The sequence below is a fragment of the Capricornis sumatraensis genome, chromosome 19 (genome assembly GCF_032405125.1).
Source record: "Capricornis sumatraensis isolate serow.1 chromosome 19, serow.2, whole genome shotgun sequence".
Taxonomy (NCBI): Eukaryota; Metazoa; Chordata; class Mammalia; order Artiodactyla; family Bovidae; genus Capricornis; species Capricornis sumatraensis.
Genome location: NC_091087.1, coordinates 34,382,471 through 34,403,174, shown reverse-complemented (window position 1 = coordinate 34,403,174; position 20,704 = coordinate 34,382,471). Strand labels below are relative to the sequence as shown.

Below are 20,704 nucleotides of genomic sequence, written 5' to 3'. Positions count from 1 at the left end.
TCCACATGACCCTAAAAACAATTCAACAAGCTTAAGTCCCTTCTTGAACTGGGACCCAAATTTTCATTCGCCTGTTGGACTGCGCCACCTAGTGGTCATCTGCAGACCTGACTCCACTCTGCTGTTTAAACCTGAGTATCTTCATTTGGTCCTCTTCCTTGACCTTCTTGTTGTGGTTGCTGTTCAGTCACTAAGTCGTGTTCAACTCTTTGCCACCCCATGGCCCGCAGCATGCCAGGCTTCCCTGTCCTTCTCCTGGAGTTTGCTTAAACTCATACCCATTGAGTTGGTGATGCTACCCAACCATTTCATCCCCATTGCCCCCGATCCTCCTGCCCTCAATCTTTCCCAGCATCAGGGTCTTCTCTAATGAGTCGGCTGTTTGCATCAGGTGGCCAAAGTATTGTAGCTTCAGCTTCAGAATCAGTCTTTCCAATGAATATTCAGGGTTGATTTCCTTTAGGATTGATTGGTTTGATCTCCTTGCAGTCCAAGGGACTCTCAAGAGTCTTCTTCAGCACCACAGTTTGAAAGCATCAATTCTTTGGCACTCAGCCTTCTTTATGGTACAACTCTCATATCCATACTTGACTACTGGAAAAACCATTGCTTTGACTAGATGGACCATTGTCAGTAAAATGATGTCTTTGCTTTTTAATATGCTGTCTAGGTTTGTCATAACTTTTCTTTTAAGGAGCAAGCATCTTTTAATTTTGTGGCTGCAGTCATTGTCTGCAGTGGCTTTGGAGCCCAAGAAAATAAAATCTGTCATTGTTTCCACTTTTTCCCCATCCATTTGCATGAAGTGATGGCACTGGATGCCACAATCTTCATTTTTTGAATGTTGAGTTTTAAGCCAGTTTTCTCACTCTCTTCTTTCACCCTCATCAAGAGGCTCTTTAGTCCCTCTTCACTTTCTGGCATTAGAATTGTATCATCTGCATATCTGAGGTTGTTGATATTTTTCTGGGCAATCTTGATTCCAGCTTGTGATTCATCCAGTCCTCCGCCTCCTAGTCTATGTAACTCATCGTTGTTCTCTAGTTTACTAAGATCAGACAACTTCAGGCGTTCTCTGGCCTCATCTGCCACCGCCACAGAAGCCACTGCTTCCCGCTTCAGCATCTTTCTCTTCCCAAGTTTACAGCCTCAGGGAAGACCCTGCAGAGCTGGGAGACTGGCTCTTAAAATAGCCTCTAAACTGGTTTTATTGTTTCTGGTGTCTGGCCGGTCCACTTTGTCTTACACTCAGCTTCCTGAATCATCTTTAAAAAAGCAAATAAAAAAACCCGGGTCCTGGCCAGTCCCTCCCAAATTAGAAAAAGCTTCCAACACTCCCCACTGTCTATATAATAAAATCCATATGCAAAACCCTGTATAATGTTACAGTTGGCAAAATTTTTCTATAAAGAGCCAGACAGAAAATGTTTTAAACTTTGCAAGCACAAGCTGTCTGTAGAAACTACTCAATGCTGCCCAAGAGCAGCTGTAGACCAGAGGTCAATGAATGAGCATGGCTGTGTCCCAGTAAAGCTTTTCTATGGAGACTGAAATTTGAATTTAATTTGTCACAAAAGCATCAAAACCTCTTTTGACTTTTTTTCAGCCATTGAAGAAATAGGAAAACTGTTCTTCATTCGTGAGCCTTATAAACATAGGCAGTGGCCCAGACGTGGCCTGCAAGGCTCTAGTTGGTCGACCCTACCCTGAACAAGTTAGATTATTAAAGGTAAGGCTCGCAGCAAAGTATACAGAAACTGGCCTGATAGGGAAGAGAAGGAAAGTTGTGAAGTCTCTTGTCTTTAAAGGTCTATTTGTGGCCCGGTGTCAGGCCTGCGGGGTTTTCAGTCTGCTCCCTGACCATCTGCCCCCAAATTCTACCTTCCAGTTAGAACATGGGGTCAAGCCTCTTGTCCAATAACAGGTGGGTGGCTGTTGGGTGGGACTGGGTGGGGAGAAAACCCTCCCCTTCAAGACAAGGAGACAGAGAGGGGCACTCGGGAAGCATCTCAGGCTCTTCAACCCCTTCCTTTCAGGGGCTTCCCTCCCCAGAAGAGATGAAACAGCTGAAGGGAGGCAGTTGATAGCACAGGGTGGGCAGAAGAGGAAGGAAGGCAGTGGGGTGGACCATTAGCTCCTCAGTAGAAGGACCCCGTCTGATAATCCTCTGCATTCCTAGAGTCCAGAACAGGGCAGGCTCACAGAGAACATTCACCCAACTCATTAGAGCACTGGGTCTGGCTCCCCATGGTTGATGGCTGGGGTGGGCAGACAACAGAAAAGAAACAGGATGTCAGTGGGAGGGGGGTGCCAGCAACTGAGAGGAGCCTTGAAAAGCAAAGGCAGCAATAGGAATGCAAGGGGCAGAGCAGATGCCTCGGTCCTCTGTCCCAGGCCAGTGACAGGACTGGGACTGAGTGTGCAAACACACCCAGCCAACGGGCCTGGCATGACAGAGCCATCACGACCATGTATCCCACTGCCTGCAGATTCTCTGCAGAATCCAAGCAAGCTGGATTCTGAAAGCTTGAGACACATGTTATGTTCCCAAGAGCTTCTACCCGGGCTTCCCTAGTGGTCCAGTGGTTAAGACTTTGCCTTCCAATGCAGGGGGTCTGGGTTCGATTCCTAGTCAGGGAATTAAGATCCCACATGCTTCACAGCCAAGAAACCAAAACATAAAACAGAAGCAATTTTGTAATAAATTCAATAAAGACTTTAAAATGGCCCACACAAACAGTGTCTATTGGAAGCCTGGGGATTCTCTTTTGATTCCTCAAATGTCACCTAGTAAAGCCTGGGGAATCTACCTTCTTGTAGCCTTCCATCAGCTGCCGCTGCTCCCCCTGCAAAGATGGTTTTAACGTAAATTCCAATGGGGCCGTAAATGCTGTCCTTGCCTCCAACAATGCTGAAGCCCAGGCCCTGGGAAAGAAGAGGAGAAGGTCAGACTGAGGAGTGTTCTATGCCATTCACTGGGGTTTCCTGGTGGCTCAGTGATACAGGAACCCACCTGCCAATGCAGGAAATCCACATTCGATCCCTGGATGGGGAAGATCCCCTGAGAAAGGAAATGGCAACCCACTGCAGTATACTTGCCTGAGAAATCCCATGAACAGAGATGCCTGGTGGGCTATAGTGCATGTGGTCGCAAAGAGTCAGACAGGACTAAACAACAACAACAACTTCCCAAGGAGGCTTAGCCTGGGTCACAGGGAGCTCCTCTTGAGACTGTGAGCTCAAGGAGGCAGTGGGTGCATCTTATTTGTCAGGGTCTGGCCTCCGGAGGCAGACGCTCAGGAAACGTATGTTGTAGAGTGAAGGTATGAATGCTGGCTGGAGGCTGGGCCTCTGGATGCAGCTCACAAGCATGCCAGGGTGTGGTCAACAGCGTGGCTCCCAGGAAGATCCCTCCAAGTGATGGCTGCTGGGTTATCAGCATCACTGTGGCTGGGCAGTTTCTCCTAGGTTCCTCGCAGAAGTTCATGCATCACCCAGCATCACAGAGGTGGCAGGCCTGAGAGCCACCTTCAGATCCTAAGAGAACCCGGTGAGCAGGGGCCAGACAGGAAAGCAGTGTGGACACAGTGCTGGTGTGATTCTGGTGAAGGTGGTGGGTGCTGCAGGACGGGGAGACCAGTGGCGTCCAGGAGAAGCACAGTGGCAGGAAAATGAGAAAGGGGGGATGGGCTCCTGTTTCGGCTCCCAGCTTCTTCCTGGCTGAATAATTGCTCTAGACCCAAACTTTCACCTGCCCTAGTGAGGCAGGATGGTGCAGTGGGCAAGAACAAGAGCCTGGGGTCAGAAGGTCTTCAGTCACTGTCATAGTTCAGTTGCTAACTAACCAAGTGATCTTGGCAAGTCCTGTGAGTCCCAGATTCTCAGCTCCTTGTCTGCGTTGTTATTCAGGCCTTGGTCGTGTTTGACTCTTTCCGACCCCATGGACTGTAGCCTGCCAGGCTCCTCTGTCCATGGGATTCTCCAGCAAGAATACTGGAGTGGATTGCCATTTCCTTCTCCAGGGGATCTTTCCGACCCAGGGATCAAACTCAGGTCCCCTGCACTGGCAGGCGGATTCTTGACTGCTGAACCACCAGGTAAGCCCTCTTCATCTATTAGCAGAAAATAACAGGGTTTTGTGACAATTAATGGAAGGATCCCTGCAGATCCCCTGGTGCCATGCCTGGGTTTTGGCAGCTGGTTTTGTGGTTTGACTTTAAGTTAAAGCATCTGCCTGCAATGTGGGAGATCCAGGTTCGATCCCTGGGTTGGGAAGATCCCCTGGAGAAGGAAATGGCAACTCACTACAGTATTCTTGCCTGGAGAATCCCATGGAGGGAGGCGTCCCATGGTAGGCTATAGTCCACGGGGTCGCAAAGAGTCAGGCACGACTGAGCTACTTCACTTCTTCTACCTCAAGAGCTGGTGGATCCTTCAAGCTCTGCTTCTTCCTCCTCAACTCAGTTCTGGCCTCACTCTTACTCATGCCTGTTAATGATGAGGTCTTGGGTGTGGAGGTTGTATCAGGGAGACAGTGGGAGGCCTGCCCTATTTCTGAAGCCACCACTCCTGATCTGCACTCCAGGCTTCCTATGCTGAATACTTTCCTGCTTCCCATCAAGGCCTATTCAATCTGCCCAGTGATGCATACGCCCATGAAGTCTACTCGCCAACTGTACAATCTATGCACACTGACACCATTTTTAATCATCTTTGCTAGAGAGTTGGTGCCCTTTTCCATTCTGCCTTCTCTTTTATATGTATACAACTTTTATTTTTTAGGTCGTGCCATGTACACATAGGATCTTAGTTCCCCAGCCAGGGATTGAACCCTCGCTCCTTGCATTGAAAGCACAGACTCTTAACTGCTGGACACTAGGGAAGTCCTTCCCTTCTTTTGAGCACTGCAAAAGACAACCTCAAAAACAGTCTCCAAGTCGACAGGATTAAAATGCATCTGCCCAAGTGCAAGAGATGATAGAGGACAGGGAAGCCTGGCATGCTGCAGTCCATGGGGCCACAAGGAGTCGGACGCGACTGGGCAACTGAACAACAAAAAACGCAAGAAGGTAAGAGCGCTGTGATTTACGAGTCAGGAAGAGGAGCTGTTTGGAGAAAACTGGGCACCGGAGAGAGTGACTCCCCTGTGACCAGAGGGACAGTCATCTTAGCTCTTCCCACTGGCATCTCCTGGCTTGTCTCTGCTGAGCTCCTGGGAGATAGAAGTGATGGAGGTGGGGAGGGGGACTTCAGATGTGTGCAGCCTTCCTCTAGGAAGACCATTTTGGTGAATAGCTTTTCCCTCACACCACATGCCGAAATCACGAGGCGGGTAGAAACCTACCCTTCCATTAAGCATGCTGGTCACTTGGACTGGCCTGAGAACGCTGCAGCAGCGGCTGTGTCCACCCCAGAAGTTCGTCAGTGCCCATGTCAGCTTGGGGCAGCATGCTCTGCGGGGCGTGCCCAAGAGCCCTGGGGCTGTCCCACCACCTCCACTGCTTTCCTCCCTGTCTTTCAGTATTTCTCGACTGTGAGGCAAAAGTCAGTCTGCATATCTGAATTCGGGGAGACACATGGACTGAAGGTGTGTTCCCCCATCAAATCAATACATCGGGGGAAACTTTCAGAGGTGGCTAGGCCGTAAAGGTGGAGCCCTCATGAAGGGGGCAGGGGCAAGACAGGGGGAGGAGACGAAGAAGCATGACCACTGTGTATGAAACAAGTCGGCTACAAGGGGACATTACACAGCACAGGGAACACAGCCAATATTTGACAGTAACTGCGAACAGAGTATAATCTTTAAAAGTCGTGAGTCACTATGCTGTATACCTGAAACGTATAATATTGTACCTCAACTATGTATGTGCTCAGTCGCTCAGTCGTGTCTGACTCAGCGACCCAAGGACTGTAGCCCGCCAGGCTCCTCTGTCCATGGGATTCTCCAGGCAAGAATATGGGAGTGGGTTGCCATGCCCTCCTCTAGGGCATCTTCCCGACCCAGGGATCAAACCTGGGTCTCTTGCATTGCAGGCAGCTTCTTTACCATCTTAGCCACTGTAAAACCAGGGAAGAAGTCCTCAACATGCATGGCAACCGCCAGCACCTTCAACTTGGGCTCCCAGCCTCCAGAGCCATGAGAAATAAACACATGCTGTTTAAGCTGCCCAGTCCATGGTATTTTTGTTACAGCACCTGAACTGACCCTGACGATGATTTGAACTGAATCATCGGGTAAAGCTATTTTCAAAAACAGCAAACCAGGGACAAACTGGGGAACATTTGTCTTCCTATGACCTGCTCTGTGAAGAGCTCGCCTGCCTGCCCCTCCCGGAGCCTGCTCACATGAGAGCATCTGACACTCCTTTTCCAAGCCTGGATCTCCAGCCCTTCTCCCCATCCCCACTGTGACATGACAGCTCCTTGGGAACACGTGTCCATCCAGGAGCCTCCCCTGGCCATGGTCCTTGCTCACCTTTGCCTGGCCTTTCATCAGCACGATGTTGGAGATGACAGACGCCTGGAGGCCCCCTGAGGGCTGCACGAGCTGAGCTGTGCTGAGCGACCGTGTCGGTCTTGACAAGCCCTGGAAAAAGGGTGAGGTGGAGAGAGGATGAGTCCAAGGATGTCAGCTCACTCCCCCAGGAAGAGGGGGGAAGCCCACGGAGGAGGAAACCTTGAGGCCTGCTCTTCTGAGTGTCTGGCGCATGGTGGCTGCAGTGTGGTAAATGCAGGGCGGATGGTTGGGAGTCCAGTGTGCGGGTCTGTTTTGGTGGCCCAAGGAGACATCTTTGCTGAGCCCAGGCTCCCTTTCGACCAGCAGCCAGATGCTCACTAAGATTTGTTACAGGAGTGAGTCCTGAGGCACAGATCACACATCACAGACCACAGACAGTGAGTCCTATACTCAGAGTCCCCAGCAGAGGCCTGGAGGTCAATGGCCAAGAATGTCCTCAACAGGATCCAAGACACATTTACTGAGACCCTCATCTGGGCCAGGCACAGGGTGGTGGGCAGAGGGTCAGGAACCCCAAGATGTGGGACTTCCCTGGTAATCTGGTGGTTAAGAATCTGCCTTCTGATGCCAGGGACGCAGGTTTGATCCCTGGTCAGGGAACTAAGATCCCACATGCTTGCAGTGAAGTCGAATAAATAAATAGAACTCCTATAAAGAATTGTTTTTAAAAATATGAACTCCCTTGCCTTCCTTAACTTGCCCCCACTTCCCTCGACAACATCTTAGGTCACAGATGAAATAAAGGGATCCACGTAAAGCCCCACTTCAGGGTCTGCACAGGTGGAGTGTTCTCTGCCCATGAGATCCTAACAACACGGAAGCAGCCGCGGGCAATGGTCACAGGTGACCATTCCTCATGTGGTTCTTTGCCCTCAAACCAGCTCCTCACCACTGTAACCCTGTGGACATCAAACCACCAGGAAGGCTCTTCAAGCAGTCTTCCCCTCGCTCCCTCTTCTAGGGCCTCCCTGCCCTTCGTTCTTACCACAGCCTTTGCTGCAGGAAAGTCCAGTTGTTGAGAGAGAGACTTCCTGCTGCTGCAGAGGGAATAAGGCTGCCTGTCCGCCGAAGCTGCTGACTTCTTGGTTGTTGGAAAATCCGTCTCTCCTGTGCAATAGGGATTGACACCTAACCCAGGAGAGGAAAGAAAGGGAGAAATCATTTGTGCTCTCAGAGAGAGAAGCTCAAGATAGATCGTCGTCCTCGCCCATGGCCAGCCCTCACAAGCCGGGGGCCAGAGTGAACTTGAAGCATGGAGCGCCCAGCACCTGGTGCATGATAGGGGAGGGCAGAGGAAGAAGTAGGCGGTATTCTGGCTACTTTCATCCATGCTGTGTGCTCCACGGGGTGAGGGTGGGACTGTCGCTTCCATTTCAACTCAGCTCAACTTAGTGAGGGTTGATGCGGCTCTCCTACGTGTCAAGTAGGATGCTGCGTCCTCAGGAAACCACAATGATCTGTCAGCTCCAGTCCCGGCTGCCGGGGGTGAGGAGAAGGGAATTTCAAGAGAGAGGAGGAAAGCAGAAATGATGCCCCATAGAGGCAGGGCCAGAGGAGAGATGGGGCAGAAGCCTGGGTGATCTGCCTCTTACACACACACTTGCACGCAGGCACATAAACACCCCTAATGCGAGCACATGCTCAGTCATGTCTGACTCTTTGCGACCCCACGGACTGTAGTCCACCAGGCTCCTCTGTCCATGGGATTCTCCAGACAAGAATAGTGCAGTGGGTTGCCATGCCCTCCTCCAGGGGATCTTCCCAACCCAGGGATCAAACCAGGGTCTCCTGCATTGGCAGGCAGATTCTTTACCACTGCGGGACCAGGGAAGGCCACACACCCCTAAAACAGGCAGGCAAAGAGTCAACTCGTGAGTCCTTGGGGATCTAAGAATATGCAGGGCAATCATCTTCTCTTCCTTTAGGGGGAAACTCAGACTTCCTTTTACCCAACTAGGAAATCTACCCACTGCTTCCAGCTGGAAAAATCTTCAGAGATTATCTGCCATGGCTCCTCGCTGTCTGAGACCAGTGCTTCCCAACTGAAATACAATGCAAGTCATATATGTAATCTGAAATGTTCTAGTAGCCACATCTTTAAAAGTAAAAGAAAGAGTTTAATGTTAATAATTTTTTTTTGGGTCATGCTTCGCAGCTTGAGGGATGCTAGTTCCCTGACCAGGGATCAAACTCATGTCTCCTGCAGTGGAACTGCAGAGTCTTAACCAATACATTTCCAGGGAAGTCCCTAATAATAAATTTTATTTAGTTCAGTATACCTAAGCTCTGTCATTTCAACATATAAATAATATGCAAAGTTATTAATGAGGTATTTTGCATCTTTTCTTTAGTTTTGTGCTTAGTTGTTTAAATGGGCACATCTTTTACCCTTCTGAGAATCTCCATTTGGATAAGCTGCATTACAAGTGAGAAGGATTTGGACACTGGCCGCCGTATTGGACGTCAGGCTCCCAGAGAAGGGCGGGGCTTTCCCAGTATCCTCCACACAAGTGGCTTTGGTGGGAAATTCCCCAAGAGAAATATGTGAGACTGGTGGTGGTTCAGAGGGAAGAAGGCAGGTTGGCACAGAGCTTTGGTTGGCAGTTATTCTTGGGGTAGGAAAGACTTAAGTTGCTTTATAGGCTGAAGAAAGGAAGCCACTACCCAGAGTGGGCTGAGAAAATGGGACACAATGGGCTTTCATGGAGATGTGAAATCTCTAAGGGAGGAGGAGGAAAGAGACGAAGGCCTGGGGGAGAAAGGAGGTGTTGTGGTTCACTGGCAATCCAAGTGGCTGGGGAAACATTCCCCTGCAAGGGCAGCTGCTCCCAGAATCTCTCCACACTAGGAGGTGGTTCTCCCCAACTCACAGGGACCAACTGCCCCCAGAGTGGCCAGGAGAGAGAGGAAACCAAGAGGTTCAGGAAACCACGCTCCAGAAAGAGGGGACAAAGAATCATGGGGCTGAGTTGGGAAGTGGAGCTATAGATGATCCTAAATCTGCCTGGGCATCATGTTTTTTTAAAAGTACATAATTGTGTTTATTTATTTATTTATGGCCATGCTGGGTCTTTGTGGCTGTGCAGGCTTTTCTCTAGTTGCAGCAAGCAGTGGCTACTCTCTGGTCGCGGGCCATGGGCTTCTCATTGCAGTGGCTTCTCTTGCTGCAGAGCACAGGCTGTAGGCTGCATGGGCTCAGTAGCTGCGGCTCCTGGGCTCTAGAGCACAGGCTCAGCAGCTGTGGTGCATAGGCTTAGTTGCTCCCAGGTATGCGGGATCTTCCCAGACCAGGGATCGAACCCACATCTCCTGCACTGGCAGGTGGATTGTTAACCAGTGAGCCACCAAGGAAGCCCAGGCAACATGTTTATTGAATGTTTTATCATAAGTGGCCCAAATTTCAATGCCCCACCCAGACCTGCTGAATCCACGCCTGCACAGATGGGGTCTGGGGGAGTCTGTGTGTTTATCAGTCTCCCCTGGTGGTATGTCCAGCCCTTCAGTGGTCCTTTGGGGAAACTCAAAAGTCCAATCCTTACTTTATCATGAGGAAATGGATCCCAGTCTCCTGTTCTCCTGCCCTCAGCAGGGCAAGGGGACTACTGTATGAAGAAGGGCAACAGTGCATGGCTTGGGTTCAGGGAATATGGACAAGCAAACACGTGGCCAACTTGGATCAGCCTATAGGACAGAAGCACCTAGAGCCACAGGCCAGCACCATGGGAGCAAGACAGGCCATGCCAGCTCCGCTGCTGTCTTCACTGAGCTAGGCAGAAAAAAATAAAAAAGTCAACTCAGGCTTTCTGAGGTTCCTATTTCCACTGTGAGTTTGGATCAGCAAGGACACAGGCCTGGAGTCAGGACAGAACAATCTCTCCAAAGCAGTAACTGGTGGTCTGAGCCCTCTCCTGCCCCTTCTGAAAATTACTGGATATGTTCCAACATCAAGGAAATACATCAAAATTATCACCTTGGCTGGGGTGGGAGGGAGAAGGGCTGATGTTGAGGCTCCAAAACTCTGGCCACTTGATGCGAAGAACTAACTCATTGGAAAAGACCCTGACGCTGGGAAAGATTGAAGGCAGGAGGAGAAGAGGGTAACAGAGGATGAAATCGTTGGATGGCATCACCAACTCAATGGACAAAAGTTTGAGCAAACTCCAGGAGATAGTGAAGGACAGAGAAGCCTGGTGCACTGCAGTCCAGGGAGCTGCAAAGAGTCAGACATGACTGAACGACTGAACACCAATAATAACATGAGGTTTTATTTAAATTTACATGGAATTATGACATGGGGAAATAAATGGGAATGGGTCTAGAGATAAATAACCCCATCTCCCATAAGGCTGACAATTTGGAAAAATACAGTTTCAAGTATTATTATTAATAATTGATTAAACCTAATTAATTAAACTTAATCAGTGAAGAAGTGGTGATAAAAAACTAAATAAACCTTCCAAATCACTGCAAAAACTAAACACAGAAAACAAATGATAAGTGACCATAAAAATAGACTCTTCGAAACCCCATGGACCATAGTCTGCCAGGCTCCTCTGTCCATGGGATTTCCCAGGCAAAAACACTGGAGTGAGTTGTCATGCCCTCCTCCAGAGGATCTTCCCAACCCAGGGATTGAACTCTTATGTCTCTTGCATTGGCAGGCAGATTCTTTACCACTAGCACCACCTGGGAAGCCCTAAAAAGAATATAAGTAAAAGCAAATATTAATTATAATACCAAAGTCAATGGCTTAAGCTTCTCTTAGACCGTCAGATTTGCTTTCAAGATCTAAGTGCATATCATTTGCAAGAGATAAACAAAGTAAGAAAAAAGAGTGAAATAAAAGGATGGGCAAAGACTACCAATGACTGATGCTAGAACCAGCCACTTAGGAAAAAAAAATTTTTATCTAGATTCTTGTTTCGTATCAAACATCAAAAATAAAGCACAAAGAGAGTAAATTTAGGGGGAAGGCAAATCATTAAAAACTAGAATAAAATACTGTGTATAAATAATCAATATGGTTCTACACAAAATAATCTTCATATTATATAACTTCTGTGGTTCTCTCCTAAATCTGTAATCAAATATGATCCAAGAAACCTGTGTAAGCATATATCTATAATTACCTTGCAAATCTTGATAAATTGGAGGCAATTTAAAGGTGTCATAGTGTAATAATTAGATAAGTGTACATGAGAAGTAATCGCTCTCTACATGTGGAAGAAACTTTTAGGATTAGACAGGAAAAATTTGATGATTTGATTAGATCAGATGAGAACATCTTCATGTTAAAAAATTAAAAGAGAAAGAATAAACTGAAAAAAGTATGTTCAGCAAATACAGCAGCCAAATATTAATTTAACCAAGACACTTTTTAGAAATAACTGACAAGATGATGATCACCTGAGTAGAAGGACAGGAGCACTCCAAAGAAGGAAAGTATATAATGAAGGGGTGCTGAACTGCACCTGTGCAGCAAAGTATTCTTTCCCCTGAGTTTCTAGGCACATGGATCAGTGAGGGTTTGACAGAAGGAAAAAGCACATTGAGGTAGGATTTTGAGAAATTGAATGAAGGGGCTATTTACAAACAGTAGATGGGGCTTAAGAAAACAACAAAGCCCAGTGAGGTACTCCGGAGTTGGCATAAGCTGGAAGCTGGAAGCTTTACCACTGGTGGCTCAGTGGTAAAGAATCTGCCTGCCAAGTAGGAGATGCAGATGGTCTCTAATATTCAGATCTGGCATGGTTTTAACTTCTTCATGTTTTTCTGCATTCTTCACATTTTCCTGACTTTTGAATTAGTGTTATCCTATTTGCAACAACCAAGAATCATGATGTCTTTCAGTCCCAACTCCCATTCTGCAGCAGGTGAAGTGACAGAAACTCCGGGAGAGACCACGGACTTCTTAAGACCAAGGAGCGTGTCAGATGACAGAGCAGGAGTAAAGCCCTTGTCTTCTATCCTGTGTTGGCTCTTCCCAACTTGGCCCTTGAGATCCACCTAGAAGAGGAGTTGACCAACCCACAGAGAGCTCTATCGACAAGAGCAGAGGTGCTCCAGCTGGCCAGGGCACGCACATGCAATGAAGGCTGCTCCAGAGAAGCTGCGGACACCATCTCGGGGCAGTCCGGCTGGACGAACAGAGACCCACCCTCCCCCAAATCTCCCACATCACTGGTATTCCCAATGCAGTAAGCTGACTACATACAAACGAGTTCTGTTCTGAGAGTGCATTCATAAGTCCAATTTGTTCATAAGTCCAACAAAGTTGGCCTAGGTACCCAACTAACACAATTGACTATATATTAATAGTAATGTACTATAATAGGCTTATAACACTTTTCACACAAATAATATGTACATAAAAAACAAACACCAAAAATAAAGAAAACACGTTAAATCATATAGTGCAGTGCCTTGAAAAGAACAGTAGGCCAGCTACATACCGCTGCTTTTACACTTGCTTCCAGACATCCTGGGCTTGAAATAAAGATATTACTGTCCTCTATACAGTCCTGTACACTAAAGAACACACAAGCACAACCATTTGTAGAGGATGCACGCACATGACAATGTATGCCCGACACGTGAACTAACTTCCAGGACTGGGCTTGCGAATACGTTTGCATCTTTGCAAGTTCACAACTTAAATGTAGGAGACTTACTGAATTCTACAAAATCTAAGCCCTGCTCCTGAGGATGGTTCAGTGACACTTACTGGTTGAGTTGCTGCGTGTTCTTTGATGACAGACTTTGGGAAACAGGAAGTTATTACTTTGTGGGTCCAGTTTTCCGGACTTTTCTCGAGAGGAAGTTGTAGAAGTTTCCTGCAAAACAATTTCCAGTTTTTATTCAGAAAGTTAGAATAGAAAAAAAATTGAGATCTCAACACTGACCGTGGAAATACTTGTCAGATGGTCTGTTTCTTCCTCTATATTACAGGCTCTATGAAGGCAGGAATTTAGAATTACTACCATCCATTAACTCATTGATATAGTAATTCATTTTGTCATCTACTAACTCATAGATATAATAATTCATTTAGTAAAGAATATGAAATGAGTATCTTTATATTATGAAGAATAAAAATTATAATAATGAATAGCAATTGCATAAATTTTGAACTAATGCAATAAATGTTGAATGATGGAGACATTCCTGGTGGTCCAGTGGCTGAGAATATACCTTTCAGTTCAGGGCATGCAGGTTTGATCCCTAGTCGGGGAACTAAGATCCCACATGCTGCAAGGCAACTAAGCCCATGTGCTGCAACTACTGAGTCCGGGGACTCTGGAGTCAGGCATCACAGCGAGAGAGAAGTCTGTGTGCCTCAATGAAAGATCCTCCAAGCTGAAACTAAGACTGCTGCTGCTGCTGCTGCTAAGTCACTTCTAGACACAGCCAGAAATAAATAAGTGTTGCATGGTTATGTCAGCTATTACACGTCAGTTTCTCTGTTAGGCAGTAGGACTATAGCTGTGAACAAGACAAAGGAGGACACCGATTTTGGAGAAAAGGCATTTTCATGATGAAAGAACAACAGCAAACAAACAAAAAGTTGAAAGATAATAACAGAATAACACGTGCTGTGAGGAAAAGAACTAAAGGGTGACACGAATGAGAGGCCGGGAGGTATGATTTAGGGAAGATGACCAAGTAAGTTCCATTGTTCTGGCTCATCAAAGGCACTTAGAAGCAGTCACTAAATTAATGTTATATAAAGAGATTTCTCGATATTGAACCATCCTCACATTCTTGAGTGTATCACATTTTTCTTATACTGCTGATTTCTGCCTGTGAAGATTTCATTTAGGATTTGAAAAATCAATATTCTTAAGTTAAATTTCATTATTATTGTTATTGTTTTTCTACTTTGTCATATTGATCAAATTTTATCCGCTTCTTTTTTATACTAATAATTTGGAAACTCTGTACTGAATCTAGAAGCAGTACTTACTAAACCACACGCTTGAACTCATCTCTCTATCAGGCCAGTGATAAAAGAGAAAATAAATGATCTTTTCTCAGATAAGATGAGAACTTGAAACAACTTACACTCACTCCCCTCTCCTCACCCTGGTGTTTTAGAAACAGCGGACAGGGGGACAGAAGACTAGAGGTTGATGATGAGCATAATGGTATTAATTATTTTACTTCTCTTCCCAGAACTATTTTTATATTGTTTTCCTATTGCATAACTTTATTAGCTACGATGATTGTGACTTAATTCTTGAGTTATGTTGGCTTTATTAGTCACGACCATAATCTTTAGGAGAGAAAGACAGAGAGTGTGTGTCTGTTCCCTGAAAAACTGTGCAGATGGAAAGCTCTCTGAATATTTGCATGTCTGAGAATGTCTTTCTGTGGTCATCACACTTCAGTGATTTGCTGAGTATAGGATTTGGGAGTATTGGTTAGTCTATCTAGAAACTCCAGCTGGGTCAAATGCTACCTGGGATGTAATGTTCTAGTGTAGAGGTTTGCTAAGGGTATCTGCCACCTTTTCTGACAGGTCTATCTTGTTCAAAGCCAGGCTTGGCGGTGTTGCTTCATTTCATGTGCCAAGTGCCTGCCGGCTTTCAGCACCTGGTGCACTTCCCAGAGAGGAAGGAGAACCTACTGCTGCTTCTCCCTATGCTCCACGTAACCCATCTTCCCCTCCAGCCCCTGGCACTGGAGGAGGCAGTTCAGCTGGCCTCTGTCACACTCATTCCCCAGGCCTGTCCTACCTGTGTGGTCAACGGCAGGCTAAAGAGCCCTTCCCTCAATCCAATCTCACCTGCACTGTGTCATGCAGAAAGTTCTCATGGCTTCCAGAATATGGTTGGCCCCTTTCCATGGCTTCCTGTTCTGACATGCATTTCTCCCTATTGGTACTTTTTTTTTTTTGATAGAAATTTCTAAGAGGTGGGAGAGTTAATAAAGTGTACTCAGTAACCATCTGGAGGCAGAAGTCTACTCACAACCTTTTTTTCTTATTAAAACTGTGTCTAGTTCTGACACAAGGGGATCCTGCAAGAAATTCCACATATCAATTCCTTTTTACTTGTACACATCAATGTTCAAACCCAGAGAACTCATCTTCCTAGACATTCATTTTCCTTTTTTCAGCAGTAGATGGCACTATATTAACCTGAACAAAATTATCTTCTCTAACAAGGGTAGCCCAGGAAATGTGTTAAAGGAGAGAGATTATATGAGAGGGGACTTATATATGTTTACAGAGATTATTGGTCTTCCTCAGTGGCTCAGACGGTAGACTCTGCACTTCCAGTGCAGGGGTCCTGGGTTCAATCCCTGGTCAGGGAACTAGATCCCACATGCCTCAACTAAGAGTTCTCATGCCACAACTAAACATCTGGCATGTGGCAACTAAGACCTGGTGCAGCCAAATAAATAAATAAAATTTCCAAAAAGTATGTTTATTGTTAAATTTCTTTATTTTAATCCTCTTGACAGAGCCCTATGTTCAAAACATGATTTAGAAACTGCTTGACATAAAAAACCAATTGATAGCAGAAAAATCATAGAAATGGAGCATTTTTTTTTTTTTGGTCCCGATTACCTGCAAATGGCCGATGTCACATCCAGAAGTGTGTGCTAAGTTGCTTCAATTGTGTCCAACTCTCTGCAACCCCATGGACTGTAACCCACCAGGCTCCTTTGTCCGTGGGATTCTCCAGGCAAAATACTAGAGTGGGTTGCCATGCCCTCCATCAGGGGATCTTCCTGACCCAGGGAATGAACCCATGTTTCTTGCGTCTCCTGCCTTGTCTGGCAGGTTCTTTACCACTAGTGCCACTGGGGCAGCCCAACCAGAAGAGGGAATCTTACAAGACTTTGGACCTTTAAAGAAATAGAGCCAGTCAGATCAACTGTCCTGGCTTCAGGAGCAGTAGTCTCACTGTGCACAGATCAGCCGTGGAGTCTCTTCTATGGGCCAAGGCTTTCTGGGCCAGTCCTTCTCCTTCACAACTCCATGTCCTGTGGCCTAAGCTGTCTCAGACATGAGACATGTGGCCTCTGCCACGAAGCCATCAACTGAACACCTAGAGGCTTTGATAAGTTGCCTCTAACCAGGCTGCTGTCAAGCTCTTGGACAGTCATGAAGACTGAGGTGCTTCACTTTGACACCCTCTGCTATGAATCTGCTCTCTGGATGACTGCTATAGGGAAGAACAGAAATGTACTACCGTAAACAGAAGATGAGATCCACATAGCAATTTTCTATCAGACGTGTATGTAAGAAGCTACATAGTGGGACTTCCCTGGTGGTCCACTGGTTAAGACTTCACCTTCCAACGCAGTGGATGCAGGTTTGATCCCTGGTGGGGGAGCTCAGATCCCACATGCCTCATGGCCAAATAACAAAAAAGTAAAACACAAACAATGTGGTAACAAATTTAATGAACACTGTAAAAATGGTCCACACCCAGCTTCTAATGTGACACAAATGAACCCAGCTATGAAACAGAAACAGAATCAGGGACATAAAGAACAGACTGGTGGTTGCCAAGGGGGTGGGGTGTAGGCACAGGAGAGGGTTGGGTTGGGAGTTTGAGATTAGCAGATGCAAACTAGTATATATAGGATGGATAGACAAAAAGATCCTACTATATATAGCACAGGGCACTATATTCAATATCCTGTGATAAACTTTAATGGAAAAGATTATGAAAAAGAATGTGTGTCTATCTATCTATCTATCTATCTATCTATATATAACTGAGTCATTTTGCTGAATAGCAATAATTAACACAACATTGTAATTCAATTACATAAAACAAATACAAGTAAAACTTAAAACAATGGTCCACATCAAAAAATCTTGTCTTGTTCAGTTTCTAAGGTCATGTCCGACTCTTTGCGACTCCATGTACTGCAGCACACCAGGCTTCGGTGTCCTTCACTATCTCCTGGAGTTTGCTCCAGTTCATGTCCATTGAGCCAGTGATGCCATCCAACCATCTCATCCTCTGTCACCCTCTTCTCCTCCTGCCTTCAATCATTCCCAGCATCAGGGTCTTTTCCAATAAGTCAACTCTGCATCAGATGGCCAGAGTACTGGAGCTTCAACTTCAGTATCAGTCCTTCCAATGAATATTCAGTGCTGAATCTTAACAAACAAAACATCTATATGGCCCCTACAAGCTCCAAAATAGAGGCAATGCACAAGTTCAATGGGAAGAAAAGCATGATAGCCCACTCCAGTATTCTTGCCTGGAGAATCTCATGGACAGAGTAGCCTGGCAGGCTACAGTCCATGGAGTCGCATAGAGCTGGACATGACTAAAGCGACTTAGCATGGCACGTAAGAGGGCACAGGTTCTATGGATCTTCTATTTCCTGGACATTGACAAGCATCCAGTGTTCACCCAGACTCTGGGACCATCTCAAGGTATATATTCACTCTTTTTAATTCATAAAACCCTGAGCATAATGTTTCCCTCACCAGAAAATCTCAGTGGGCCTAGAGCAGAAAAAAGGGTCATGAGATGAGCAGCATTAAGCCTCTTGTGACCCTAGGCTGGTCAGTTAATTGTCTGATCTCAGTGTCCTCTTTTGTAGGCTGAAGCGGTGAACTTAACAGCTCCTATAATCACTTTCAGCTCTATACTATTTAATATAATGGATGATTATGTTTAAAGACTCAAATGGCTATTGTCCTCTCTGAAGTGATCACATTGCAGAAGGTCACTCACGAGGAGAAAATATCTTCCCTTGGTTCTTGGGGGCAGCCTGGCTAGTCTCCAGCAAGGATGTCCTGGGTGGAGTGGTGTCTCATCAAAGGAATCTCTGTAGGAGGCCCTGTGAATGCTTGCATAGTACAGCTCCCCTGTCAGCCCACAGAACAAAACTCTTCTGTTTTTGCTCCCAAGGTGGGGCTGCTCTTGAGGCCGAGGATTTGTCACTGAGGTCATAGGCTGGCAAAGTCATTTCCAGACACGTTGCTCCTTGTTCTCATCACAGGCTGCGACCCAGAGCCACAGTTCTGTGGGTGGCATGCCCCATCATTACCTGGGGAGTAATCTCTACAGGTATCTGTCCCCTTGGTGCCTGAGTGGGAAGAGGGGCAGACTCACCAGGGAGCTCTCTTCAAGTAAGAACCAGTCATGTAACTTGCTAGGACTGAACAGCCAACCTCAAGAAATGGGGGAAAAAAAAAACAAAAAAACAAAAAAACCCCACAATCCACATTTAGCCAAGGAATAAACCTAGAATGAAAATGCAGAATTCTGCAGCATTTTGTACTATAAGCAACATTATTCTGGAATCTAAACTCCTCCCCAAAAGTTAGAAGGCTCTATTACTCTCTAAGAAGGGTTCATTTTGCATACAGACCCCCAACATTGCTGACACAGTTTGATGCTTCTGGAGTTTGGTGACTGTACTCCCCTTAAATACAAGCCTTCCCATTTTCTTTTTGAACTGAGATGCTATAGCTGTTCTAGTCTAAAGGAGCCACAAAATAGAATTCACTGCCCTCCTGGTCAAGGCTTGTCTCCTGTGGTTGGGTTGATCACCCAGCAGTAGACTTGAACTTTAAGTCATAAAGATAAATAACTATCCCCAGCAGATTGGTTCTGGGGTGGTCACGTCATCATGTGGGATGCTGAGGCCACATGCATCCTGATATGGAGACGAGGGGTGGAAACCATAAACTGAGGAGTCCTCCAAAAGTCCTCCTTCTCCTGTGGTCCCTCCATGGCCACAGCCACCAAGTCCTTATAATTCCACCTTCTCAAATTTCCCCATTCTTGCTGCTTACATTCTAGTTCATAGTATTTCTTTTAGATTAGACTATTACAATGGCCTATGAGGTCTAGGAAAATATTCTTATGAATATTTTTAACACATGGCCTGGTACAGCTGGATAGCCACATGTAAATGATTGAAGTTGAACCTCTTCCTCACACCATATACAACAATTAACTCAAAATAAATCATAGACCTACAAGTATAGCCTCAAAGTAGAAAAAAACCGAGCACTCATAAGCAAATGAAAAGGTGAATAAAATGTGGTATATCTATACAATGGAATATTACTTGGCAATAAAAAGGAATGGGGTACTAATATATTCTGCAAGCATAGATTCCTGAAAACATTAAGTGCAAAAAGTCAGTAACAAAAGACCACATATTATATGATTCCACGTATAGTAAATGTCCGAAATAGGCAAATCTATACAGACAGAAAATAGATTAGCAGAGGGTTATGGATGGATCAGTAGTGCAGTGGGGAGGTGGGAATGAGGAATGACTGCTAATGGGTGGTTTTAGGGGTGATGAAAACATTCTAAAATCAGGTAGTGGTGGGACCTCCCTGGTAGTCCAGTGGTTAAGAATCTGCCTTGCAGTGCAAGGGACATGGCTCAATCCCTGATCAGGGAACTAAGATCCCACACACTGCAGAGCAACTAAGCCTGCACACCACATCTAGAGTCCTCTCGCTTTAACCAAAGATTCCACATGATGCAATGAAGAGCCCTGGTGCTGCAACAAAGATCCGTTAGTGCTGCAACTAAGACCAGATACAGTCTGATAAATAATAAAATCAGATAGGGTGAAGGTTACACCACTCTGAAAATACACTAAAACCCACTTGACACCCCCACCATGTGCGTGCTCAGTCTTGTCTGACTCTTTGCGACCCCAGACTGTAACCCATCAGGCTTTTCTGTCCGTGGGATTTCCCATGCAAGAATACTGAAGTGGGTTGCCATTTCCTTCTCCAGGGGCTCTTCCCACCCCAGGGATCGAATGTGAGTCTCCTCCATCTCCTGCATTGGCAGGCAGATTCTTTCCCACTGCACTACCTGGGAAGCAAAAACCACTTAATAGTATACCTTAAGTAAGCGAACCATATAGTGTGTGAATTATATCTTACCAAAACCATTTAAAATGGAATATTCACCTATTCATTCATTGATTCACAAGTTCCCTGTCCCCAGTCTGCACTTTGATGCTTCTGCACTCAGCTGACATGATTTTACAAAAATGCAGATGATACTTATGCAACTTCCTGATTAAACCTATGATGATTCAAGATCAAATTCAAACTCCTTGGCATATCATTGTAGGTCCCTCCTTCTCTAATGCTATCCAAATTGACTCAAGCCTCCATTGCATCCAGTTATACTTCCTATCAGTGGACCCTCTTGTGTCCTGTCCTATCTATGC

At 45.9% G+C, this 20,704-nt stretch overlaps 1 protein-coding gene across 2 annotated transcripts in view; it reads right to left on the bottom strand.

Annotated features, from left to right (window-relative positions):
* Window positions 1-20,704, bottom strand: part of IL16 (interleukin 16) — an 82,011-nt gene that overhangs the window by 44,699 nt on the left and 16,608 nt on the right. For both annotated transcript variants that reach the window (XM_068991142.1, XM_068991140.1), the window contains exons 2-5: window positions 13,242-13,350; window positions 7,503-7,645; window positions 6,476-6,586; window positions 2,811-2,925 (exon numbers count right to left, since the gene is read on the bottom strand). In XM_068991142.1, the coding sequence (XP_068847243.1) occupies window positions 2,811-2,925; window positions 6,476-6,586; window positions 7,503-7,645; window positions 13,242-13,350 (478 nt within the window). The remainder of the gene's footprint in view (window positions 1-2,810; window positions 2,926-6,475; window positions 6,587-7,502; window positions 7,646-13,241; window positions 13,351-20,704) is intronic.